The following is a 27,352-nucleotide window of genomic DNA, read 5'->3' as shown; positions in this document are numbered from 1 at the left end:
TGAATCCTTGTGCATCTTCTCAGATGCCTCCGAAAGCAAATACTCTGATGCACTTTCTTGGTCATTGCATCAATGTGAATGGACTCGACCATCTCTACGGCAGTTCAATTGTGAGGACAGGGTTATGTTCACCCCATGCTGGATACAAAATGCTGGAGTAACTCGGCACGTCTAGCAGCAAAAAGACATTAAAATTTCAACGTGCAGGAAGAAACTGCAGGTGCTGGTTAAAACTGAAGATAGTCACAAAAAGCTGGATTAACTCAACGGGTCAGACAGCATCTCTAGGATGATGCATAAATAAATAGTTTAAATAAATTTAAGTGTGAAGTGATGCACTTTGTCAGAAATGATCAACTTGGTGCTAAACTTAGCCACATAGAAATGGGACTCTACTGTGAGCATCAGTATTGAGGATCAGGGTGGAGGAAATGTTATGCCCAATACCAATGTTATGCCCAATGAACATTTTTTGACGCCTCTTAAAGGATTGACGCTTTCTCCGTTGCGAGAATGTTAGATAATGAGAAAATGTGACAAACCTTTGCACAAGATCTGTGTTCTTGTTCAAGTAAAGTTAAATTATTCAAATCTTGAAGTTGAGAACAATAGTAATTGAGGTAGTTATTTTCTAATGAACGGATGAACCAAGATGTTGATAGGAATAGTTAATGACTGCAAAATAATTGTTCTGTGGTTAGGTTGCTAATGGTTATTGACTGGGATCTGAAATTAAGTGGGTGAGTAATGCAATTTGTTTCTGCTGAGATGGCAAGGAACAATTTCTTGGAATGGTGTAGCAGTTTTTTACGTGAAATAGAGTCCTACATCAATATTACATTGGAAGGCAGCATGCCCGATTGCCCATTCTGCTTTGAGCTGAAATGCCAACATCTCAAATAAAGAAACTGATATCGGTACCCGTTTGGAAGTTATTTTAAATTATCTGTGAATTCTCTAGAAATGTAGTTTTTTCCAGACACCATTGGTGAAAGCTATGTTCAGTGTTTTGCATTCTTTATATGCCCCCTAGGATTCCACTTTGCTGACAAGTTTATTTACATCACTTTAAGTAATTCCCTTGCATGTTCACTTTCTGCCAAAGTCAGAATGCTACATTTTGTAAGCCTAAGCCAACGTGCGTGGGTTTTTGCATTATTGGAGTAGTGATTGTTTTTTGCTCAATTCCACAATGAAAAGGTAAGACATGACAAAAGCATAAACCCTTCTACTGCAGCTTTTGATGTTCTGAATGAGTATGGTAACATATTGACATTTTTAGTTTAAGTAAAATAAAAATTGCCGTTATTGTTTTCCCCTTTTAAAAATATTTAAAAAAAATCCCTGTTCAGTACTGCTGTGCTCCCTTTAACATTATGGTGTAATCTATAGAATCATGCCTGTATCCAGACAGCAGAAGCTACTTTGAGGTCAAATTAATAAAAAAAACCTGTGAGTCCACATCCGCAGTTCATTTCCTCAGTCTCCGTAATTTCATCTTGTCCATGCTAATGTTTTGCGGTATAACAGACACCGTTCTCTGTTCATCCTGTGCCCTGAATAATGATGACGATGATTGGCAATAAACTGGAGATAATTGCAGCTTTGTGGAATTATGTTTTCATTATTTCAATTCAGTTGGGTAGAATATTTTAAACTCAAATTTAACTTGGATGAATTTCCCAAGTGCAACTAACTTAAAACATAGTTTTGGCCAGGGCTTTGTCTCTACTGTCTTTTACACATTGACAGCTCTATTCATCCACTTGGCAAGTTCAAACATGCTAGGCACAGAAAGCTGAAGTAACTCAGCGGGCCAGGCAGCATTTCTGAAGAGAAGGAATAAATGACGTTTTGGGTTGAGATCCTTCTTCAAACTTACTCGAATGGAAGTCTAATCTCCCAATCATATTACTGCGCCTGAGTGCTGTCTTAAATATTTCCTTTTCCACAAGCAGTACAATTTAACCAAGAACAATAATCGTACTGTTATAATAGCAATAATACGGATGCGTTCTCCTGAAATATTATCTCCGCTTCACTCTCTCCAGATGCAGCATGACCTAAAGTTTCCAGCATTTTCTGTTTCTATTTTAAATAGACCAATTGCATAACTAACGATTGGGTTTCTAGATTATGCTGTCGAATATCATGCATCACTTAATGCACTTAACATTCATCCATCCTGTTTTCAGATACCTCTACATAAATATTAATAGTGAGGCTGTGGTTATACTTTTCCAGATGAATACCAGTGTAATGATGGGTGCTAAATAAACACACGTCAGCCTTTCTCTCTCCCTGTTGCGGTCCACTTATTCTCTGTTGCCAATCTGCATTATATTCTGTTATGTTGAAAAAATCAAATGCTTCACATTTAACGATGGATTCAGGATTCAAATCCAATAGTATGCTGCACAGACATAACATTAATGACACGTCGATTAAGGTTGAGAATTCTATTCTAAATTCAGTGCACCGACCAAGTAAATTAACTTACTTTAAAGCCAATGATCTTCAAAAGCCATCAACCCTTGCTTGTTCTTACTGCGTTGACAGATAGCAGAGGCATTTTAAAAAGGTATTTAAAAGCTGTCATGAATCTTAAACTGGAGACTTTAGGGTCCCGTAATAATCTTTTCCACAGGTGGCCAGACCCCTGTAGCACGAAAAGCCAAATGCAAATTGGAGGAACAGCACCTCGTATTTCGCTTGATTTTGAATAAGGAGAGGCAACATTAATGTTTAGGTTTATAATTGTCACATGTATCGAGGTACAGTGAAAAATTTTGTTTTGCATAGTATCCAAACAGATCAGTTATACTATACGTTTAAAAACGAACTGCAGATGCTGGAAAAATCGCAGGTAGACAAAAATGCTGGAGAAAATCAGCGGGTGAGGCAGCATCTATGGAGTGGAGGAATAGTTGACGTTTCGGGTCGAGACCCTTATTATATTATTATATATATTATTATAGCTGTACAATATGTACAGGTTTGTAGGTTAATTGGCTTGGTCCCTAGTGGGTGTAGGATAATGTTAATGTGCGGGGATCGCTGGTCGGCGCGGACCCGGTGGGCCGAAGAGCCTGTTTCCGCGCTGTATCTCTAAACTAAACTAAATCCATAAATATAATTGTCAATCTCCAGGACAGTAGAGCAAAGGGGAAGATGCAGAGTGCAGAATATAAGTCTCATCCTTGTAATGCATAAGTTCCAGAGACAAAGACAAATGTCCACAATTGGGTAGAGGTGATCAGGTCGTACTCTAGCTTATGAAAGGACCATTCGGAAGCAAGATAACGGAGGGGAAGAAGCTATTCCGGAATCTGGTGGTGCGCACTTTCAAGCATCTGTACCTTTTGCCGGACAGGAGCAGGGAGAAGAATGAAGGGCAGGGGTGGGGCCAGTCTCTCATTATGTTTTCTGCTTTTGCGACATGTCGTGAAGTGTAGATAGAGTCAATGGTGACAAGTCTGGTCTTCATTGTGGACTGGGCTACATCCACAACTTCGCCATGTCTTGCAGTCTCGGGCTGTAACAGAGATGTAATATCAGGTGAGGTTTGGAGATACAGTGTGGATAGAGGCCCTTCGGCCCACTGAGTCCGTCCGCATCGACTAGTAATCCCCGTACATTAACACTATCATACACACATTACGGACAATTTGCATTTATACAATTTTATATTTATACCAAGCCAATTAACCTATAAACCTGTACATCTTTGGAGTGTGGGAGGAAACCGAAAAAACCCCCTTGCAGTCACAGGGAGAATGTACAAACTCCATACAGACGTCACCCATAGTCAGGATCAAACCCGGGTCTCTGGCACTGTCAGACAGCAACTCTACCGCTGTGCCACCGTGCTGCTGTAGGTTTATTGATTTTATAAACTGTTTGCTCATTCTAAATACTTTCTTCCTCCCATTTAAACTACTGTTATTGGTCTTGATGCCTCATCAATCTTCACAAATGATATCCTGCAGCTCCAAATTGCACCACTTCATCTCTTCATCCTTGACTTGTTTGTTCCCTTGGATTCGATTAACTGAACCATTCTGCTCCATTGACCAACAGAATCACAGCCTATTTAATTGCTCTGATCCTTACCTAACCCTGCCCTTCCCTTTGGCCCTGACCCCCTCCGAGTTGGAAATGAATATTGTTTCACTGAACACCTTTGCTCAGTCCGCCTGGACCTACCTGATCTCCCGGTTGCTAAACACTTTTCTTCTCCTTCCCATTCCCAAACTGACCTTTCTGTCCTTGGTCTCCTCCATTGTCAGAGTGAGGATAAACGCAAATTGGAGGAACAACGCCTCATATTTCACTTGTGCAATATTGGTTTGAATATTGATTTATCTAACTTCAAGTAACCCTTGCATTCCCTCTCCCACCCAAGTTGTACTAGTTTCTTTTTTGGATATGTTTCATTCATTGTTCTGTATCTCTCTACGTCATCGGCTATATCTCCAGTTCCCTTTCGGCTGACTAGTCTGACGAAGGGTCTCAAACTGAAACGTCACCCATTCCTTCTCTCCGGGCGTGCGTGTGTGTGTGTGTGTGTGTCCAAAGTGAAGTTGACTGACAGAACTATCGGGTATCGGCATGTCTATTGCATGCAATTTTGATCATTATAAAATGTGGTAGGATAGTTTTCGCAGGGAGATTTGGTATTGATGTAAATTTGGATATTGTTGAATGGAGCATGGTTGGGAACGTGGAGCTAAGCGTGACTATTTTAAAATTAATCTCCTATTTTTGATCAACCCCAACTCCTAAATTTATTCCACGTGAGGATTACGAAAAGAAGATTTGATTCATAAATATGTTCTCTTAAAGATTTGATTCATAAATATGTTCATTCTTTTTGCAGTTGATCACGTATCTCAGTCCAGTCTCAGGGTTGCATCACAATTAATTTTGTGTTTTACTTTCAGTTTAGTTTATTGTCACGTGTACTGAAGTACAATGAAAAGCTTTTGTTGCGTGCTAACCAGTCAGCAGAAAGACAGTACATGATTACAATCGATCCATTTACAGTGTATAGATACATGATAAGGGAAGAATGTTTAGTGCAAGGTAAAGCCTGCAAAGCCCGATCAAGGATAGTCCCAGGGTCACCAAAGAGGTAGATAGTAGTTCAGGACCGCTCTCTGGTTGTGGTAAGATGATTTGGTTGCATGATAATAGCTAGGAAGAAACTGTTCCTGAATCTGGAGGTGTGCGTTTTCACACTTCTGTACCTTTTGCCTGATGGGAGAGTAGAGAAGAGGGAGTGGCCGGGGTGAGACTCGTCTTTGATGATGCTGCTGGCTTTGCCGAGGCAGAGTGAGGTATAAATGGAGTCAATAGAAGAGAGGCTGGTTTGTGTGACGGTCTGGGCTGCGTTTATAAGGATTGACTAATGATCGGATATACTATTACGAAACCACACCCTAATCTTAGAGAAAACAAATTCACACAAATGTCATGATGTATCTGATATCTATGCAGGCAAATGTAGCCAGCTTTTGAGGCATAACATCATAAATGGGATTTGTTAAAGCAAATATTTTTTCTTTTGCAGTTTATTTAATAATTATTTATGTATCAATAAATATCAGTGCATTATTCACTATAAGTGAATAATGAGTTGCTCAGATACAAAATATTAATGATTTGCTTTGAGATTAATAAAATAGTTTCCGATCGCTTCCTGCAAATAATTTGTTTGTTTCCAAGCATATCACCACCTGCTCTTTCCATTAGACATGCTTTAAAATTTGGTATTGAGTGACTTTCAACACACAATACTTACTAAATACAGTGTTTAAGAAAGAACTGCAGATGCTGGAAAAATCGAAGGTAGACAAAAAATGCTGGAGAAACTCAGCGGGTGAGAGCATCTAGGGAGAGCAGGAACACAGTAGTGGTTGAAGTAGAGTTATCATGCAGGATTACTGAATTTATGTCTTATCATTTTATATCACTTGACATGGAAAATGTATTTTGGAAGAGTTGTATGTGGATAGAACTGTCTAATAAGGGAAGCTGTTGCTTTGAGGTTTCCTTATTGATGCCTAGAAGGAAGTACCGTTGAATTAAATATAATTATAATGGGACTCTGAAGAACAGATTTGTAAATGTCCTTAATTGATGCATAATTCTGATTATTGATAGGCAAATTCAATGGGGTGAACTTTAGACCCCTTCATGGTGGGCTGAAGAGTCACAACACTGTCATAATTCCAAGTTTCGATGGATGAAGGGCGATGAAAGGTCCAGTTTCTGTCTGATTCCACTGTTGAAGGAGCAGGGAAAGAGTGAGGGGGGAGGGAAGAGAGAGAATGGAACAACTAGGAAGGGTCAAGGAGAAAGAGGGGGGAGGGGTGTTGAGGCATTGAGAATTGGCTGGAACAAAGGACAGGAAGAGAGAGGGAATAGAAGGCAGGGGGTGTACCAAGGGTCTGAGCTCTCTTTGGGGTTACAGAGTCTGGATCAAATCGGTCTACCCCGGCTCACCATTTCCAATAAGCACTCTCCCACCCCCTGGACTCCAGCTCCCCTCCAGCCTCTTTCTTTGCCTCTTCTCCCCTGGCTCCTGCCGTTAAGAAGAATTCACGGCTGCAGGTCAGAGCAAAGTGCTTGTACTTAGATAGCAGGGCTGGTAGGAGACACTGGCTCAATGCGGTATTGCCTTCACTCTCATGATTCTGGATCCTGGATTCTGAACACGAGCTATATCAGGGGCAAGGGTGAAGCGAGATGTGTTGGTGTGGAGAAAATAATGCGGTAGATATTGTTCTTCAATAACGTAAAAAATCTCGGTATGTATTTTTTTTTCCCCTATTGATGCTTGATAAAAATGAACTCGTTGATTTTCGGTTGTAATAATCAATGTGATAATGGTGATTAATTGATTATCCCAGTTGTGAATGTATATTCAATTTTTAAAATGTAGAACACTCCATTATCCTGTAAACACTTCATGGCAGAATATTCCTTCAACGAGGGAGATGCGTTGACCTTTAGTGCTATGTTTGCTCAACAAAGTGGCATGAATATTTCCAGGTTAGCAACAGCATTGTGTAATTGTGTTTCTATGGTGATCTCTTGTGATATTTTCGCAGAAAAGAAGGAAAAAATGTACCAGCTCTAATGTACCAGCAAATGTGATATTTTACACTGTCAGTTCTTATTATTTGAAACCAATCAGGCTTAAATATTTTGCAAAGTGTTTTTTTTTGGAATCTATAATTTGTATACTTGTACATCGTCTCTGTACAATAGAAGTGTTTGTAACACAATCCCGAGTCTTTTGTCAGAGATCAGTATGTAATGCCCATTAGTAGAGTGCATCGGAGAAAGGTGGTTCCTATAGTAACCACTGATGATAACAACGCTATTAATCGTTAAAGAATTGATTGCTCCCTCTATTCATCGGAAACTTATACTTTGTCCAGCAGATCAATAGTTTGCTCTGGGAGTTTGCGATAAAACTATTGAGGGTTCTGCTGGTGTGACAAATGAAACAAATGGAGGGTCTCGACCCTAAACGTCACCCGTTCCTTCTCTCCAGAGATGCTGCCTGTCCCCACTGAGTTACTCCAGCTTTTTGTGCCTATCTTCGGTTTAAACCAGCATCTGCAGTTCCTTCGTGCACAAAACAAATGAATGTTTTTTGTGCTTTATCAATGTTTAGAGCATCATTCATTGTCTTGCAACCACCTAGTCTCCCCTTCTTTTGTCTTTAATGGGGGATCTAAGCAGATTACTGGCACTAGTCACCAGGTCAGGTCTGAGTGTGTCATTATTTAATATGATAGATGGAGTTGGTATGCAGATTTGACTTTGTCTCGATAAATATTATATGGTAGTCACCTATTTGTGAATAAATCCATCTGCCACAGTTAGATCGATGTGGATGTGATCAAGTATGTTCATCCATCATGTTGGTTCACCCACTACCTGCTGTGGACCCAGGTTGGCAACCACGTCCATCAGGAATCGGCCAGCTCTGCTTATTCTGGTGTTAAAATATTTTGTTTATTGTCACATGTACCGAGTTGCAGTGACTAGTGTTTGTTGCCTGCTAACCAGTCAGCGGGAGAGACAAAATGTGTAGGGAGGAACTTCATATGATGGTTTAATTTTATTGTGTCTAACAGTGGAGAGACAAGACAGGATTACAATCGAGCCCCTCTTGGTGATAGGTATTGAACTGTAGCGCCTTCTGCATCCTTGCTACTCTTGGTGCTTCTTCCAAATGTTGTTCAATATGATGGAGGCAGCACGCAATCGTTAGCAGAGGGAGGGCTCTGTGTGATAATCAGGAGATCTCCTTGCCCAAGTTTCACCTGATGCCGTAAGACTCCACGGGGTCTGGAGTCAATGTTGAGGACATGCCCTCTCACCTCTGCCATCATCTTTGGTGGTCTGTCTTGCTTTGTTGGACTGAACCCAGCCATAGATTGCGATGGGGGAACTGGGCATTTTGTAAGTTGTGATTCTATGAGTAAAGACTTTGTTACGCTGTTTCTTGTCCTCCCTCAGCTAACGAGTGCGTGGTCCAACAATTGGCACAAGTTTGTACGGCACCGTAGGGCAGCGATTGAGTTGTTGTCTTACAGCGCCAGAGACCCGGGTTCGATCCTGGCTACGGGTGCTGTCTGTATGGAGTTTGTATGCTCTCCCCCTTAGACCACGTGGGTTTTCTCCAGGTGCTCCGGTTTCCTCCCGCACTCCAAAGATGTACAGGTTTATAGGCTTGGTGAAAATATAAACTGTCCTCGGCGTGTGTCGGGTCGTGTTAATATGCGGGGGATTGCTGGTCGGCGCGGACCCGGTGGGCTGAAGGGCCTGTTTCCCACGCTGTATCTCTAAACTAAAGAAAGTATTGACCTTTTTCTTTTCCTTCCTGACATTCCGCAGCAGGCAGACACTATGGCTGACACGATATTTGGAAGTACAGAAGATCCGTGGGTTTGTCCCAATGACAGGCAACTTGCACTTCGAGCAAAGTGAGTATTTACAAAAATGATCATTTGACATTTTAAATATTAAAAACAAAATCACAATATTCTCTGAAGAAGGGTTTCGGCCCGAAACGTTGCATATTTCCTTCACTCCATAGATGCTGCCGTACCCGCTGAGTTTCTCCAGCAATTTTGTCTACCAGGAATAAGTAGGTTAACCTATGTGAGTGTTTTTCGGCACTGGGTCTGTACTTGCTGGAGTTTAGAAGAATGAGAGGGGGGGTGGGGTGGGATGGGGGGGGAGTCTAGGACTAGAGGTCATAGCCTCAGAATTAAAGGACGTTCTTTTAGGAAGGAGATGAGGAGAAACTTCTTTAGTCAGAGGGGGGGGGTTAATCTGTGGAATTCTTTGCCACAGAAGGCTGTGGAGACCAAGTTAGTGGATATTTAAGGCAGAGAGAGATGGGTAGATTCTTGATTAGTGCAGGTGTCAGAGGTGATGGGGAGAAGGCAGGAGAATGGGGTTAGGAGGGAGAGATAGATCAGCCATGATTGAATGGCGGAGTAGACTTGATGGGCCGAATGGCCTAATTCTGCTCCTATCACTTATGACATGACCTTATGACCCATGCAAAATGTCCGCTCTGGTTTCCGCACACTGTTTAAACTCAGGGTGGACACCAAGTACTGGGGCAACACAACGGGTCAGGCAGCATCTCTGGAGAAAAGGAACAGGTGACGTTTTGGTTCAGAGCCCTCTCTTCAGACTCTTCATAGTCCATCGAGTCTCCGGGTCCCATCGGTCAAACTAGTTCTACATGATCCTACTTTTGCACCCACTCTCCACGCACCAGGGGGCAATTTACTGAGGCCAATTAACCCACAAATGCTCTGTGGGCATGAATTGACCCATTAATGCTCTGGTGATACAACATCTTTTGAGACTGATAATAGAAGCTGACAAAACACTTCACAGCTGACCGCCTTAACGCCAAGGTCCTTATCCCCCTTCAATGCAAATTCCCAAGATAGCATATTCCCTTTGTCACTGCAGCTTGCGTGATGAAAGGACTGTGGCCAAGGAGGCCAGTATTTGACACCTTTTGCGGCATTATGTGATTGAGAATTGATTTTTTTTAAACCCGGAACAATCGACAATAATGATGATTTGCAGGATGTTTGGCTACAATCAGGTGATTAGACCAGGTACTTCCCAGTGTGAAGGAAGGCTGCAGATGCGGGTTTACACCGAAGATGGACGCACAATGCTGGAGTAACTCAGCGGGACAGGCAGCATCTCTGGAGAGAAGGAATGGGTGACGTATCGGGTGGAGACCCTTCTTCAGACGCTAGTGTGAATCAGGCTTGAGCATCTAGCATGATGTTAGCACTAGTTCCATAATGCCATTATGGCATTAGGCAGCATTGGCACAAAGGGCTGAATGGCCTCTGTGCTGTAACAATGATGTGAATCTAACCATGTTTTATAAACCTCGTCATTTGATGTTGGAAGAGCATTGTTCAAGGGCCAGGTACTTAACTGTTTATTTACAATACGTGATTTGGTTGCTATTGTGACTTGGTATGTAAATTATTTAGATTTTCATATTCTTCAAATTGATGATGATGTGTGTGCGCATGTGTCTCTGTGGGGGAAATTTAAAAAACGTATGTATTTACTTAGGCCACTTGCTTTCCAGCTGTTATCAGGCAACTAAATCACCGTACCACAGCTGGAGAGCACTGCTGAACTACTATCTACCTCATTGGTGATCCTCAGATTATCCTTGTTTGGACTTTAGTCTATATTCCACAGAGATACAAAGAATACTTGTGAATAGACACAAAATGCTGGAGTAACTCAGCCGGACAGGCAGCATCTCTGGAGAGAAGGAATGGGTGACGTTTTGGGACGAGACCCTACTTCAGACTCTCCAGAGTTGCTGCCTGTCCTGCTGAGTTATTCCAGCATTTTGTGTCAATCTTCGGGTTAAACCAGCATCTGCAGTTCCCTCCTACACACTTGTTTGGACTTTCCTGGCTTTATCTTGCACTAAACGTTATTCCCTTTCATGTATCTACATTGTAAATGGCTCGATTGTAATTGTGTATTGTCTTTCCGCTGACTGGTTAGCACGCAACAAAAGCTTTTTAAATATCTTGGTACACGTGACAATAAACTAAATTGAACTGAATCTGTATGTTCTTTTTACAATAGGCTCAAAACTGGCTGGTCGGTGCATACAAATGAGTCTACCAAACAGCGACAAGATCAGATGCTCTCTAAACCTGAGATTGAATTGATCCTGGATGTGATCCAGAGAGCCGAGAGGCTGGAGCTGATCGAACAAAACCGCATTGGGTGCGTCAAACCGTTTTGCCAAAATCCGCAATGTGTCTTGTAAATCTTTACACAGGTCTTTGACTCTGGTAGAAGCAGCAAGAGGTTCATTTCCAGGTCCGAAAACTGTTTGTGGAAGAGTTCTCTGCTGCTTTCATTCCCAGGCGCACTCTGAACACTAATGCCCCTGTCCCACTTAGGAAACCTGAACGGAAACCTCTGGAGACTTTGCGCCCCACCCAAGGTTTCTATGCGGTTCCGGAGGTTGCAGGTGGTTGCCGGAGGTTGCAGGTAGTGGAAGCAGGTAGGGAGACTGGCAAAAACCTCCGGGAACCGCACGGAAACCTTAGGTGGGGCGCAAAGTCTCCAGAGGTTTCCGTTCAGGTTTCCTAAGTGGGACAGGGACATAAATGTGTTTGACAACACACGAATAGCTGAAGCCAATTGTGGGTGTAGGTTGAATGGAAGAAATACTGGGTCAAAATATAAAACGTTAATCAATGGTAGCACGGTGGCGTAGCGGTAGAGCTAATGCTTTACAGCGCCAGTGTGGGAGGAAACTGGACCACCTGGAGAAAACCCACGCAGGCCACAGGGAGAACGCACGAACTCCGTACAGAGCAGCCCCCGGAGTCAAGATCCAAACCGGATTTCTGGCTCTGCGAGGGAGCAACTGTGCCGGCTTATAGAATTAGTGTGATCAGTGGTTGTCCTCGACTTGGTACTGAAGGGCCTGGTTCCATGCTGTACCTCTAAACTAATCTAAACAATCATTTGATGTGCTACCTGAAACTATGAGAAATTGTAAAATCAACATTTTATCCAGATGACCTTTTCTACTAACATAGAAAATAGGTGCAGGAGTAGGCCTTCGAGCCTGCACCGCCATTCAATATGATCATGGCTGATCATTCAACTCGGTATCCCATCCCTGGCTTCTCTCCATACCCCCTGATCCCTTTAGCCACAAGGGCCACATCTAACTCCCTTTTAAATATAGCCGATGAACTGGCCTCAACTACCTTCTGTGGCAGAGAATTCTAGAGATTCACCACTCTCTGTGTGAAAAATGTTTTCCTCATCTCGGTCCTAAAAGATTTCCCCCTTATCCTTAAACTGTGACCCCTTGTTCTGGACTTCCCCAACATCGGGAAAAATCTTCCTGCATCTAGCCTGTCCAACCCCTTAAGAATTTTATAGGTTTCTATGAGAACCCCCCTCAATCTTCTAAATTCTAGCAAGTACTAACATACCATGGTACTGATATTTCTAAATACTGGTGCAAAAAGCATAATGATTTATCAAGATAACTCTGGGAATGAAAGTGATAAAGCACAACAATAATCTTTTGCAGCATCGAAGCAAATGACACGATTCATCTCAAATCTGGAATCATGGCACCACCTGGTGGAAAAGTGATGTAGAAACAATAGTAACATAATGGAGTCGAACTGCATGAAAGCAGGTCCTTTAACCCACTGAGTCCATGTGATCAGACTGTTTATAACAATTCTATTTTATCCTCCCTGCATTTCCAGTGCACCATGGTCAATTTACAGTGGCCAAATGAGGCTGTGTGTGTGTGTGTATATATAAATATGTGTGAGTATATATACATATATATATATATACATATGTGTGTATATATATATATATATATATATAGTGTATGTATATATATGTGTGTGTGTGTGTATATATACGTATGTGTGTGTGTGTATATATATATGTATGTGTGTGTATATATATATATGTGTGTGTGTATATATATATGTATGTGTGTGTGTGTGTGTATGTATATGTGTGTGTGTGTATATATATATGTATGTATGCATTCCCACCCCTCTCCTCTTCCCCACGCCCCCCTCCTCTCTTCTCTCTGATCCTCGGCACAGTGAAATAATGTGGGGGTCCGGGGATGATTCACCCCGGTGTGGGGGGGGGGGGGGGGAATCACCCCCATGTGGGGGTCGGGGGGGGGGGGTGAATCACCCCGGTGTCAAGGTCAGGGTCTGGTGCCGGTGCAGCGTGATCAGTGTCTAGTGGAAGCATTCTTTCCACATCCACTCTATCAAGGCCTTCAGGCATCTTGCTCACTGAGAGTTCCCGCGCATCGTCAATAAATATATCCATAATAACAAATTGAAGACAGTGATCCCTGCACTCTAACACTATCCTACACCCACACACACACACACTCTAGGGACAATTTACAATTATACCAAGCCAATTAACCTACAAACCTGTACGTCTTTGGAGTGTGGGAGGCGACCTACACAGGTCACTGGGATAACGTACAGATTCCATTCGGACAACACCTGTAGTCGGGATCGAACCCGGGTCTCTGGCGCTGTAAGGCAGCAACTCTACCGCTGCGCCACTGTGTCAACCCCAGGTCCCTTGGAGGCTGTGGAAAGAATCCTTCCAGATATTAAGATTGTATTTTTTTTTGATTCGTAGCATTTGAGTTATCGTGTTGCTTCGTGGAAAGTTATGGTCTAGTGTTAATGAAGTTTAGAAGCCTTGATATGAACTGGCCAACTTCCAAACATCAAGTATTGATTTCATAAATTAATTCAATTAAAGTTGAAGTAATATTTATCGCACACTAATAACATTTGTAGAACATTAACTGGTTGTGCAGACTTGTTGTAAATTCTGACTGTCATTGGCCATGTGATGACGTAGACAATGAGGCAGGATTTTTTAAAATTAGGTTTTTATGGTTGCCATCCTTGAGCCTATCATTGCAAATGTTGATTGTCTGGGTATTTTAATAAGGTGTTGTTATTAGAATGCTTTAAAATACGACGTCAAATTGGATTATATCGCAATTCCACCTATTTGCAGTCGACAAATTACCATTCATCTTTTCATGTAATGCATTCTGAATCATCTTCTGCTAATACGTTCTGCTGATTGGAATGACAGATTTACCATAATCAGGGGATTTATAATCGGAGCAGTACATTTATTTGCCTGACATTTGGAGATTAATCCTTTGTAGAGCACCGTGTTAGAAAGAGGTGCAGCAGTAGAGTTACTGCCTCACAGCTCCAGAGATCCAGGTTCGATCCTGTCTCATGGTCCTCTCTGTACCGAGTTTGTACGTTCTCTCTGTAACCGTGTAAGTTTTCTCCGGTTTCCTCCCATATTCCAAAGACATGCAGGCTAGAAGGTTTTATTGGCTTCTGCAAATTGCTCCTAATGTGCAGCATGTGAAACTGGGCCAACATGGAACTAGTGTACAGGTGATTACTGGTCAGCGTTTTGAGAAGGCTCCGCTCCTTCAACGTCAGCAGTGAGATGCTGCAAATGTTCTACCTATCGGTGGTAGCCAGTGCAGCCATCTTCTTCGCTGTTGTGTGATGAGGCAGCAGGGCGAAGGACGTGGACGGGGAGACAGCTCATCAGAAGGCTGGCTCCATCCTGGGGCGGAGTTGGAGGGGAGGATGCTCCTCAAACTGCGGAGCATCTTGGACAACACAGCTCACCCCCTCGATTACACACTGGTCCATCTGAGGAGTACCTTCAGCAACAGACTGGTTCCACCAAGATGCAGCACAGAACATTGACAACCACGGGAGACCCTCCTTCCCTGTGGCTGTCAAACTGTACAACTCCTCTGCCTTCTGTCATGGGGTAGACTGACCCCCCACCCCAATGTTTGCACACACCCAACATTTCCACTCGTCACTTTAATTTCATGCTTCATGTATTTTGTTTTATGACTGTTGGCAGATTCATTTCCCTCCTGTGATAAATTAAGTTCTATTGTATCTCTAAATTAAACTCAGTGGGTCAGGTAGCATCTCTGGAAGAGCCCCTTAGTCAGGACCCTTCTTCAGACTTTGAGTACTACACAAGATTCCAGCATCTGCATTTCCATGAGTCCATATACTGATGAATCCTCATTAGGTAATCAGTTTTAACAAACTTGTGAACTTGAAACTTTGGATATTGTTCTGATGACTGCCGGCAAATGGTTAAGAGCGCTGTAGTTCTGATTTGTCTATTCTGCCAACATGGACTGGCTGAATCTTATGTTAACGCATATAAACCCTATTCCAATTACAGGATGTGCTTGATTGAATGCGATTTATTTAAAAAATAAAATATATATATATTTTTATTTTTTATTACATTTTTTAATTTTTTTAAATTTTTTTAAAAACTGTCCTAAACCCCTCTTACCTTTTAGTTCAATCATCTCTGCATACGTTTTGGAGCCTTACAAGTAAATTCACACAGGAGCTCCACTCCACAATGGCCATAATTCCCTGAAAAGCCATGAGTTTTTACTAATAAGCCACTTCATCTAGGAAGTGATAGAAGATCTGCCATGGCCATCGTTTGCCCACCAAAACATGGGTGAAGTTTAAAGTAATATTGTTAACACAGCGGAACTAGGTTCTGATACCTTTCCAGCCTCCATTCCACAAATCAGTAGCATTTCCACTTAGTCTTGATTGTTTCTGTGAACAAGCATTCACAAGTTATTTTTGGTTTGTGTAGGAAGGAACTGCAGATGTTGAAGATGCTGCCTGTCCCGCTGAGTTACTCCAGAATTAGGTGTCTATCTTTGGTCCAGCATCTCCGGAGAGAAGGAATGGGTGACTTTTTGGATCGAGACCCTTCTTCAGACTGAGAATCAGGGGAGAGGGAGACATAGAGATATGGAAGTGTAAGGTGTAAAAAATGTCAGATCAAAGTGGAAGTTGATCATGGAAATGTAGAATGGATCATTGTTGGCTAAGAGGAAGTTGACAACGATGCGTGCATTTTCTTTCACTTACTTATGGCCCATAATATCTGTAAACTATCCACTCTATCTTGTTGGCTACAAGGATTTCCATGGCCCAGATTTTGAGTGCTTGAGAAAGCTTCATTTAGTTTAGTGTAGAGATACAGCGCGGAAACAGGCCCTTCGGCCCACCGAGTCCGGGCTGACCAGCGATCCCCGCACACTAACTCCATCCTATGCACACAAGGGGCAATTTACAATGAAACCAAGCCAATTTACCCACGAACCTCTACATCTTTGGAGTGTGGGAGCTAACCAGAGCTCCCGGAGAAAATCCACGCAGGTCACGGAGAGAACATATAAACTCCGTACAGACAAACACCCGTAGTCAGGATCGTACCCGGGTCTCTGGCGCTGTGAGGCAGCAACTACCACTGTGGTAGAGTTCATTGTACACAACTTTACGTGATAAAGCACAGTTTAATTTGTAATCTCAAATATCAATGTTTTTTTTACTGATGAACCGTCATTATGCTTCATAATTAAATAACTTTCTTCTTGATTCAGTCGCCTAGTTGAACGCTTAGAAAATATGAAGAAGAATGTGATTGGAAACGGCCAGTCCCAGTGCTTGTTATGTGGGGAGTTGCTGGGATTCATGGGATCGACATCTGTCTTCTGTCAAGACTGCAGGAGGGTAAGATATTTGTAATGGACGGTTTTGAGAGTATTTAGATAATACGGACTCTCCCTGAATCTAACATTGTGTAATATCGTGTATCTATCGTGTAATAGGCACCTTGTACAATCTCTCACTTACGTAAGTAATTGATGGTTGGCGAGGGCCCAGTGGGCCGAAGGGCCTGTTTCCATGCTGTATTTTGCTAAACTACAATACTTTTGCTTTGAGCAGTCTTTACCTTTTTCACTTATTCTATCCTAACTTAAACATTCGAATGAAATTTGTTTAAAACATTGTAATCGATTTTGAACTTTCAAGTTCAAGTAAGTTTATTGTCATGTGTCCCTGATAGGACGATGAAATTCTTGCTTTGCTTCAGCACAACAGAACGTAGTTGGCATTGACTGCATGAAATGAGTCCAGATAGAATGAGTTATTTCACTGGTAAAATGCATGTACCATTATCACACATTGTTTTCGCCCAAATTGCATGTAAAACTTGCGACGGTTGCATAGCACCCATTGGGAAATAGACCTATACACTTCCATGCAAGACTAATAGCTGGGCATCAGATGCTTTCCTGTTGTCAGTCCGCAGTTAATACAGCCTTGAGTCACACGGTGCATGTTGTCCCGCACTGTTTAGTTTAGAGATAAAGCATGGAAACGGGCCCTTTAGCCCACTGAGGCGGCGCTGACCAACGATCACCCTTACACTAGTTCTATGCTACACACTGGGAACAATTTACAGAAGCCAATTAACCTACAAATCTACACGTCTTTGGAATGTGGGAGAAGACTGGAGCACCCGGATAAAACCCAACGCGGTCACAGGGAGAACGTACAAACTCCATACACACACAGAACCTGTAGTCAGGATCGAACCTGGTTCTCTGGCGCTGTAAGGCGGAAACTCTACCACTGCCGGTGGTGGTTGGAGAATTTTGGAAGAAATCTGTATCACAGGATCGATGCAACGCTGATACTCATTCAGATCTGTATATTTGTGGGAAACTGTGTTAAAATAGCTGTGTTCCTATTGGCCCACATACACTTGCACATAAACCTTTTAGCTTTAGGTTTTCTTGAAGATGACCTGAAAATAGTATCCAGCCACATTTCTTGTATCAGAAGTCAAATGGTATTTAATAGTCTCCACTTAACCCTGACATTTTTGGTCGGGTCCCTTCTTCGGACTGATTATTCCACCACCCCATTCACCCACAATCAGTCTGAGAAGGGTCCCAACCTGAAACATCCATGTTGTACAGAGACGCTGCCTGACATGAGTTATGTCTCCTGCACCTTGTGACCTTTTTGTGTATCAACCAGCAACTGCAGCTCTTTGTTGCCACACAATAAAGTGGCTTGTTTGTTACTTGTGCCATAACTTCTCCAAACTAGTGGGGAATGGAGGCTCTCTCCGGACCAGCAATCCCAGTGTGCAGCTCACAAGTGAATTCCTGATGAAGAGGCTGCAATCGGTGAAGGGAATATCACGGAAAGATTCTACAAAGTGCTGGCTTTGGGAGAAGCTGTGTGAAGTGCTGATCCTTCAGTTACCGCCACATTCCTGAAGCCTGCATGATGCGCTCCCAGTTTGGATAATGAAGGACATAAGTTTCTTTAGAAGAACCAATTTTAACTGGAGCTGGTAATGTAAATGCTGCAATCTGTGACAACATTACCTGCTAGAATGAGTCTGAGCCGTCACCAGCAGATAATTAAAACATGCAGTGTGGAAACAGACCCTTCAGCCCACCGAGCCCACGTCGATCTTCGATCACTTGTTCACACCAGTTCTATGTTATCCCACTTTCACATCCACTCCCAACACACTAGAGGCAATTTACACGAGTCAATTCACCTACAAATCTCAAGTTCAAGTTCAAGTGAGTTTATTGTCATGTGTCCCTGTATAGGACAATGAAATTCGTGCTTTGCTTCAGCACACAGAACATAGTAGGCATTTACTACAAGGCATTACTGCCCAGAAATCTGCACATTGCTGTGATGTGGGAGGAAACTGGAGCACCTGGAAGAAACCCACATGGTCACAGGGAGAACATGCAAACTCCACACAGACAGCCCCCGAGGTCAGGATCGAACCCGGGCCTCTGGCGTTGTTAGGCAGCAAGTCTACCAACTGCCCCCACTGCACCTCTCTACTGCCCCACTAATACATCCACAAGTGGTTTACATTTCTGCATCATAGATTACAAAAAAATGATTTCAGCTTAATGTGCAATCTTTCTAGTATCGCAAACTAAAACTCAGTTGATCAAAGTCATCACCCAAAAATTTAGTTTCTTTTGTAAAAACAAAGTCAAATGTTTTTTTAAATGTTTAATGTCATGTTCCAACTAGTCTGCCCAGAAATGGTCTGATATAATAACAAGTCTATCTAGAATTTGAAACTAAACCTAGTCTGTGTTCCCTTCATTGCCTTTTGTACAAAGATCATGTGATATTATTTTATGTTTTGTTTTATCTTCAAGTTACCTTAGTAATTGATTTTCGGCACCTGTGGATTAATAAAGATACTGGTTTTGTTTTCTCACAGTTGGATTTCCACTAGCATAATAACATTCTTCTCTTCTTGCTGGAGATGATTACATTTTCTTTCTCCCATGCCGAGCATGAGCTGAGCTTGTTCATAGTCCATCGTCTGTTTAGATCTAATTTGATATTGTTGATCGCTACAGTGATGAACCAGACCAGATGTTTACTTCCTGTGCTGAGAAGATTATTAAAGTGGAGACTATTAAGTGGAAATGAAACGCCTTAAATTGTCAGTATTTAACATCTGATGCAAGAAATGTAGTTGGATCTCATTTTCAGGTCATCTTTGGATTGTATTGAGTCAGGTTATTGGAAATAATGAAGATATTGGCTCCTGGAGTATGGCGTTTTGTTTCTATTTCCCCATTCTATGATTTTTGTTGTTTCCTCTCTTCTATTGTCACATCTACCGAGTTAAGGCCCTGTCACACTTTCCCGAGTTACTCACGAATTCTCCCGAGTTTTCCCCTTGATTCAAACTCGGAGAATGTTCGTAGGAGTCCGTAGATATTTCGTAGTGGCTCGTAATGCCAGCCGTAGGTACTCGGGGCATCGGGTAAGTCGGGACGTTTTTTCAGCATGTTGAAAAATGTCTACGAGTAAAAAAAACTAGCCCCGAGTACCTACAGCTGGCATCTCCAAGTACATTCCACTGCAAACGCAGGAGATGCAACACCTGTCACTATATCTGCTCCCTCTAATCTGTCCACGGACCCAGACAGTCCTTTCAGGTTAGGCAGAGGTTCACTTGCACCTCCTCCAACCTCATCTGCTGTATCCATTGTTCAAGTTGTGGACTCTTGTACATCAGCAATGGGTGGCGTTTTGTGTTAGTCTGAAGAAGGGTCTCGACCTGAAACGTCAGCCATTCCTTCTCTCCAGAGATGCTGCCTGTCTCGCTGAGTTACTCCAGCATTTTGTATCTATCTTTGGTTTAAACCAGCATCTGCAGTTCCTTCCTACCCTTTTAACAGAGATGATTAACTAAAGATAAATAGGCACTTGAATGTATTAGGTAGCATCTCTAGAGAGAAGAATATACATGAATTCCAGCTGTCCACAGTGTACAGGATAAAGGGTTTAACATTTAGTGCAAGGCAAAGGCTGATTTAAAGATAGTTTGAAGGTCTTCAATGAGTTAGATGGGAGGTCAGAACCACTATCAAGTTGGTGAGAGGGCAGTTCAGTGCCCTGATAGCAGATGGGAAGAAACTGTCTGTGAATCTGGAGGTATCCGAGGCCCAGATTCTGGAAAAAATGAATACAACAAAAAAGTATTACCCTGCGATATAAAATCCGTTTCTCATTGCTGATTTTATTGTGGCATTAACACAATATTACTGCTATGCTTATCGATGTGAAACCAGATGCTCATCAACTTACACGTAATGTGTTTATTTTTACATGATAACAATACTACCTTTTTTTCCCCACACATTCTTTCAATGGTATATTATATATCTAGGCCCAGTGAAATTCTGTTTTTGCACAGTTCAGTACAAATCTTACTATACAAGAGGCAACATTATACAAGTACAAAAGTTTAAGAATAGTGGATTACACTGTGGCCGTACACAGTGGTCACCGTGTTTCTGGTGCCATCTTGTACCCTCAGAGTTGTGAAGACTATTACAGTCTTAACTTTGCCAGAAAGGCCTTTTGTTCTTTGTTTTAAAAATAAATAAATAATTAAATCCCTGCAATTTCAGGTTTGGCTAAATTTAATTTGGTTTTATTTCTTGAATGAATGTGATGCTGATCTGTTTGGTTTGGCTGTTCTAGATCTCTCCTCCACGTTCTTTTCTGTCCAAAAAGTGCCTTCCTTCCGTATCGTTACTGCCTTTGCTTTCATAGACATTCAAAATTCCTTGGTTGAGAAACTCTTTGTGAGGTGCTGAGGGTGTAAAAAGCACCATGGTACTGTAAGATATTTTATTTTTTCTAGTGGGTGGGAAAGAATTTCAAATCTTTGAATTTAAGTTCACCATTACCAATCATGAAAAGCTTTGATGGCCATATTTATTGTTCAGTTCTAGTTTGGCAGTGGTTTGAAATGCACACTAGTTGGTTTGTGTGAAATAATTGGTTTGCGAAATACATTTCCTTTTCTTATCATATGAGCTGTTGACGGTAATTTGATTATTTTCTAAAGTAAATATTTGGTGCCCTTTTGAGATGGCAATTAAGATTTTGACAATGCATTTAAAACTTTTTTTGCGAAAGGAAATTTGAGTAAAAGGAAATCGCTGAGAAATACAAGTGCTAAAATAAACAAAATATTGGAAATACATCGAAGGTAGACCAAAAGAGTAGTAAAGGAGCTTATTAGTTTTGGGTTTGAACTTGTCATCAAAAAAGGATGCAAGAAATCAAATCATCTTTTTAATATTGAATAAAACACAAGCAAATGGATGGAAATAACTGATCACTCGCGACCAAAGCGAAATACAGTGGATGTTTTAAATATGAACTTGGAACCAAATACTGGAAACACCCTGCGGGCAGGAGAAAAAAAAAGATCTTTCAGGCCGATGATCCATCAACATCAGAACTGGGTGACAGGCAAGTTAACACAAAAGCTGGAGGATAGCAGGAGAGGCCGGTGCAAAAAACAGAATGGGAAAGAGATGAGAGCCGGTGGTGGATGCATAACTATCATCTTATTCAGCCAATTGAAATACATAATTGGTGCAAAAATAGGTAGAAAAAAGAAATGAAAGGATTAACTTGGGAAGAGGAATTTGCAAAGTTGGGAAGTAAAGATTGGACTTTCACAACAAACTCGCTGGCACCTTGTGTTCAGATTGAGGTCTCATGGAAACAAGTTCAAATTATGGGATTTATTTTGGGGATGGGTATTTAGTTTGGTTTAGAGATACAGACCCTTCGACTCGCAGAGTCTGCGCCGACTTGTGATCCCTGTACTCACACACTATCCTACACACACTAGGGACAATTTGCAATTATACCAAGACAATTAACCTACAAACCTGTATGTCTTTGGAATGTGGGAGGAAACCGGAGATCCCGGAGAAAACCCACGCAGGTCACGGGGAGAAAGTACAAACTCTGTATAGACAGCGCCCGTATTCAGGATTGAACCCGGGTGTCTGGTGCTGTAAGGCAGCAAATCTGCCACCGTGCCACCCTGTATTAGATCTTTTTAATCTATAAAGGGATATGGGACGCAGTTTGGGTTGGGTTTTGGAGGCAGAGAGTGGTTAGCAGTAGAAATGGTGAATTTTTGCGCAGAATATAAAAAGCTTTGTTTTGTCAGTGAGGAATTCCTCTTTGTTTCTTGATGCACACACTGCTTTGATTATTAATGTTTTGGCCGAGAATGATGTCCAAGTCTGGCAGCTTTACAGAACTGAACTGACAGCTCAAACTGGTCCAAAGAGTGCAGACAGTCTGCGTTCAATTTAGCTTGTAAATTAGATTGGTAACATCGGGACACAACCACTTGACAGCCAATTCATGAGTTTCAGCTTGGATTTACTTCATCAACCAGTGACTGGCATGACTGACAGATGTTATACTGGCCTGTGGTGAGCTAAGACCACATTAAACATAACTTTCCCATCCCTGTCAACATCCTTCATTCATTTTTAGTAGTACAGTTTTTTTATGTTTATAAAAAATAAAAATAAAAAAGTTGTCTAATTACATTATCAGAATGACTGATGAGATCTCACAAACATTCCTTAATATGTCTACTTGGGGGTACAGACATCAGGATTCTATAAATTATATCAGTTATCTATGAAATAGTCGGGCATCTTTCTGGGCAAGCTAGTTTATTATGGTGAATCTTTGCTCAAAATCTATTAACAGCATTATCACCCTAAATATGCAAGCGATTGTATGATATTGTGCAGATAACATAGGTAAGCTCTGGCCCAAATCTTATAATGTTTTGTTCCCTTCTATCAGGAAAAAAATATTTTTGATATGATTTTGAGACGTAATCTTTGGACTAATTCTTAGCAAATTCAGAATTTTAAAGCTAGGCTCACCACAATATTGTATTGGGAGATATGGATTCAATTTGTTTATTTCTAGTTGGCTTTTAAGGGGATTGTGTTCCCTAATTGAGAGATTTTCTGTGACATTATTGAAGCCTTTCCTATGTTTCATCCATACTGATTTTTTATTTTTGTTGCATTTTTGATTTGGATTAAGCAGAGTTCAACGCCTTCAAGCTTACACAAATTAAACCAGTAAATTTGGCTCTTTTCACTTTTGAAACAGCAAAGAGGATTTATGATGCTGCTGGATTATTAAGTTGTCAGAATGATACATGGGCAAGCATTTGCTAATTTGTTGAGATAAATTTCTGTGTTGAGTATAACAAACCCTAATCACATTACTTGGAATACAAATCTGCTTTGTATATGTGCTATTGCTTTATTTAAGAACAAAAATGTTATGACTTGAGAGAGTTATTAACTATGTTTAGTGCTTATAAATAAATAGAAATTGCACATCACAGGAGGCCGGAGGATTGGCGAGTCTGGAACAGCTTGGGAAAAATCATGAAGTGACAAAGATGAGTGATGGGACTAAATTATAGAAAAGTGTTCAGTTTTTTATGAATGTTTAAGCAGATAATGTGGAGCTATTCAGATGACAGTCGCAGCAGAACATTAATTGAGGTTTGGATTGTTGGGCACTAACAAGTTTAAATCGGCATGGAATTGTCTGACAGACCCGACTATTCTTTTGAAGGTGAAACGGAGAGGATTAATGAAAGTGGTGCCGCCGCTTGGATACTTGCAGACATTCAAAAAGTTTTGAATTATCTGGCTAAAGGATAGGTGGCAGAGATTAAACCTGAATGATTTATTTGATTGGAGAGTAGTGAGCAGTGGGCTGTTCCAGGCATTAGTATTTAGACATTGTTCTGCTTGTTTAGTAGAAATGACTCCAAGCTGGCTCAAAAGTACTGTCTTAAGGTTTGCAGATGTTACTAAACCTGGCAATGTAGTAAGATGCTCTGCATGGTGAAATGGACAAGCACGGGATACACATCGCAACACAGTGACTTTAGAAAAAGTTCAAGTGATCTGAAGAAGGGTCTCGACCTGAAACATATATAAATTATAAAAGGACTGGACAAGCTAGATGCAGGAAAAATGGTCCCAATGTTGGGCGAGTCCAGAACCAGGGGCCACAGTCTTAGAATAAAGGGGAGGCCATTTAAGACTGAGGTGAGAAAAAACATTTTCACCCAGCGAGTTGTGAATTTGTGGAATTCCCTGCCACAGAGGGCAGTGGAGGCCAAATCACTGGATGGATTTAAGAGAGAGTTAGATAGAGCTCTAGGGGCTGGTGGAATCAAGAGATATGGGGAGAAGGCAGGCACGGGTTATTGATTGGGGACGATCAGCCATGATCACAATGATTGGCAGTGCTGGATCGAAGGGCTGAATGGCCTCCTCCTGCACCTATTTTCTATGTTTCTATGTTATCCTTGTTCCCCGGAAATGCTGCCTGACTTGCTGGGTTGCTCCAACAAGTTGTGTGCTTTTCTGTATTAACCAGCATTTGGATTTCTTTGTTTCTACATTCAGGAAATATTTATCAGTTCGACACCAAATGCTGGAGTAACTCAGCAGGACAGGCAGTATCTCTGGAGAGAAGGAATGGGTGACGTTTTGTGCCGAGACCCTTCTTCAGACTGGGAGTCAGGGGAGGGGGAGATACAAAGATAAGGAAGTGTAAGGTGTGATAAAGACATCAAAGGGGATGGAGATCAAGGAAAATGTAGAATAGATCATGGTTAACTAGGAGAAGGTAACAACAAAGCAAACAGAGATAAAATGTAATCAGGGACAGGCAGACTGGACGGAGCACTGGGAAAGGGGAGGGATGGAGAGAGAGGGAAAGCAAGGGTTACTTGAAGTTAGAGAAGTCAATATTCATACTGCTGGGATGTAAGCTGCCCAGTGAAATGAAGTTTGTGCTGGGCCTCACTCTGACAATGGAGGAGGTGAATTTGTGGAATTCCCTGCCACAGAGGGCAGTGGAGGCCAAATCACTGGATGGATTTAAGAGAGTTAGATAGAGCTCTAGGGGCTGGTGGAACCGAGGGATATGGGGAGAAGGCAGGCACGGATTATTGATTGGGGACGATCAGCGATGATCACAATGAATGACGGTGCTGGCTCGAAGGGCTGAATGGCCTCCTCCTGCACCTATTTTCTATGTTTCTATGTTTAGGCAGACTGAGCGGAAATGTTCAGCGAAACAATTGCCGAGCCTACGCTTGGTCCCACTGATTTGTAGGAGTCGACACCTGGAACTGCGGATACAATAGATGATGTTGGAGGAGGTGCAAGTGAACCTCTGCCTCACCTGAAAAGACTGTCGGGGTCCTTGGACGGAGTCAAGGGAGCTAGTATAGGCATCTGAAAAGAATATCGGGGTCAAAAACAGGAAAGTAGACTATAATCTGAATGGTGGCCGATTAGGAAAGGAGAGATGCAACGAGACCTGGGTGTCATGGTACACCAGTCATTGAAAGTAGGCATGCAGGTGCAGCAGGCAGTGAAGAATGCGAATGGTATGTTAGCATTCATAGCAAAAGGATTTGAGTATAGGAGCATGGAGGTTCTACTGCAGTTGGGCAGGGTCTTGGTGAGACCAAACCTGGAGTATTGCGTACAGTTTTGGTCTCCTAATCGGAGGAAAGACATTCTTGCCATAGAGGGAGTACAGAGAAGGTTCACCAGACTGATTCCTGGGATGTCAGGACTTTCATGTGAAGAAAGACTGGATAGACTCGGTTTGTACTCGCTAGAATTTAGACGATTGATGGGGTATCTTATAGAAACTTACAAAATTTTTAAGGGGTTGGACAGGCTAGATGCAGGAAGATTGTTCCCGATGTTGGGGAAGTCCAGAACAAGGGGTCACAGTTTAAGGATAAGGGGGAAATCTTTTAGGACCGAGATGAGGAAAACATTTTCCACACAGAGAGTGGTGAATCTCTGGAATTCTCTGCCACAGGAGGTAGTTGAGGCCAGTTCATTGACTATATTTAAGAGGGAGTTAGATGTGGCCCTTGTGGCTAAAGGGATCAGGGGGTATGGAGAGAAGGCAGGTACAGGATACTGAGTTGGATGGCGGTGCAGGCTCAAAGGGCCGAATGGCCTACTCCTGCACCTATTTTCTATGTTTCTATCTCTTTGGTCTGAGTTGAGGGAGGAGGTATAGATATTTATCAGTTTGTTGTCAGGGCTGAGAAGTGGTGGGGTGCTTAGATTGTTCACTTTGACACCAAAGCATTGAGATCTTCAAGGTGACAGTGCAGTAAAATTCCCCTGGTTTAGGCCAACAGCAAAGAATCCTAAAGTTAGAATGTTTGGCTGAAGTTGCAGAGGGGAGGTGAAGGAGGTGCTCTTGGATTATCTGTCTTTACCTACCGGTAATAATAATTTGCAGATACTAGTTTCAATTTTTGTTTTGAGAAGTGTTGGATGAATGCTTGGGAATGAAGAGCTTACACAAAAACATGGGACTAATGCAAGTAAGTAAGTTTATTGGTCAAGTATTCACATACAAGGAATTTGCCTTGGTGCTCCACCCACAATTAACAACATGACATACAGTGACAGTTACGAATGACTCAGAAAACACTAAACATTCATAATAATGAAACATTAATGATAAAACACCATTGACCAAGTATGTGAACCAACAAAATACCAAAGGGAGGCTACAGATTTTTGGCTGTTGAGTAGAGCAACTACTCGTGGATAAAAACTGTTTTTATGTCTGGCTGTGGCAGCTTTGACAGTCCGGAGACGCCTTCCAGAGGGAAGTGATTCAAAGAGTTTGTGGCCAGGGTGAGAGGGGTCAGAGATGATCTTGCCCGCTCGCTTCCTGGTCCTTGCAGTGTGCAGTTCATCAATGGAGGGAAGGTTGCAGCCAATAACCTTCTCTGCCGATCGGACGATTCGCTGCAGCCTCCAGGTGTCGTGCTTGGTGGCTGATCCGTGTGATAACTCTTTCAAAGATGGCATTGCTTATTTATTTTCACATGAATGGAGATACGGTTA

General features: G+C 42.0%; 1 protein-coding gene across 4 annotated transcripts in view; it reads left to right on the top strand.

Moving 5' to 3' along the window:
- The window catches only part of LOC129710820 (rab effector Noc2-like), a 106,354-nt gene that overhangs the window by 19,710 nt on the left and 59,292 nt on the right, over nt 1-27,352 (top strand). For 3 of the 4 annotated variants that reach the window (XM_055658076.1, XM_055658074.1, XM_055658078.1), the window contains exons 2-4: nt 8,917-9,005; nt 11,179-11,322; nt 16,613-16,742. In XM_055658076.1, the coding sequence (XP_055514051.1) occupies nt 8,929-9,005; nt 11,179-11,322; nt 16,613-16,742 (351 nt within the window). In that variant the 5' untranslated portion in view covers nt 8,917-8,928. Of the gene's footprint in view, nt 1-6,679; nt 6,813-8,916; nt 9,006-11,178; nt 11,323-16,612; nt 16,743-27,352 lie in introns of those variants that run through there. The other variant, XM_055658077.1, reaches the window with a different exon arrangement.

Source organism: Leucoraja erinacea, chromosome 28 (genome assembly GCF_028641065.1).
Source record: "Leucoraja erinacea ecotype New England chromosome 28, Leri_hhj_1, whole genome shotgun sequence".
In the NCBI taxonomy this organism is placed as follows: Eukaryota; Metazoa; Chordata; class Chondrichthyes; order Rajiformes; family Rajidae; genus Leucoraja; species Leucoraja erinaceus.
Note: the sequence above shows the minus strand (reverse complement) of the source record. Positions and strands in the feature narration are given on the sequence as shown.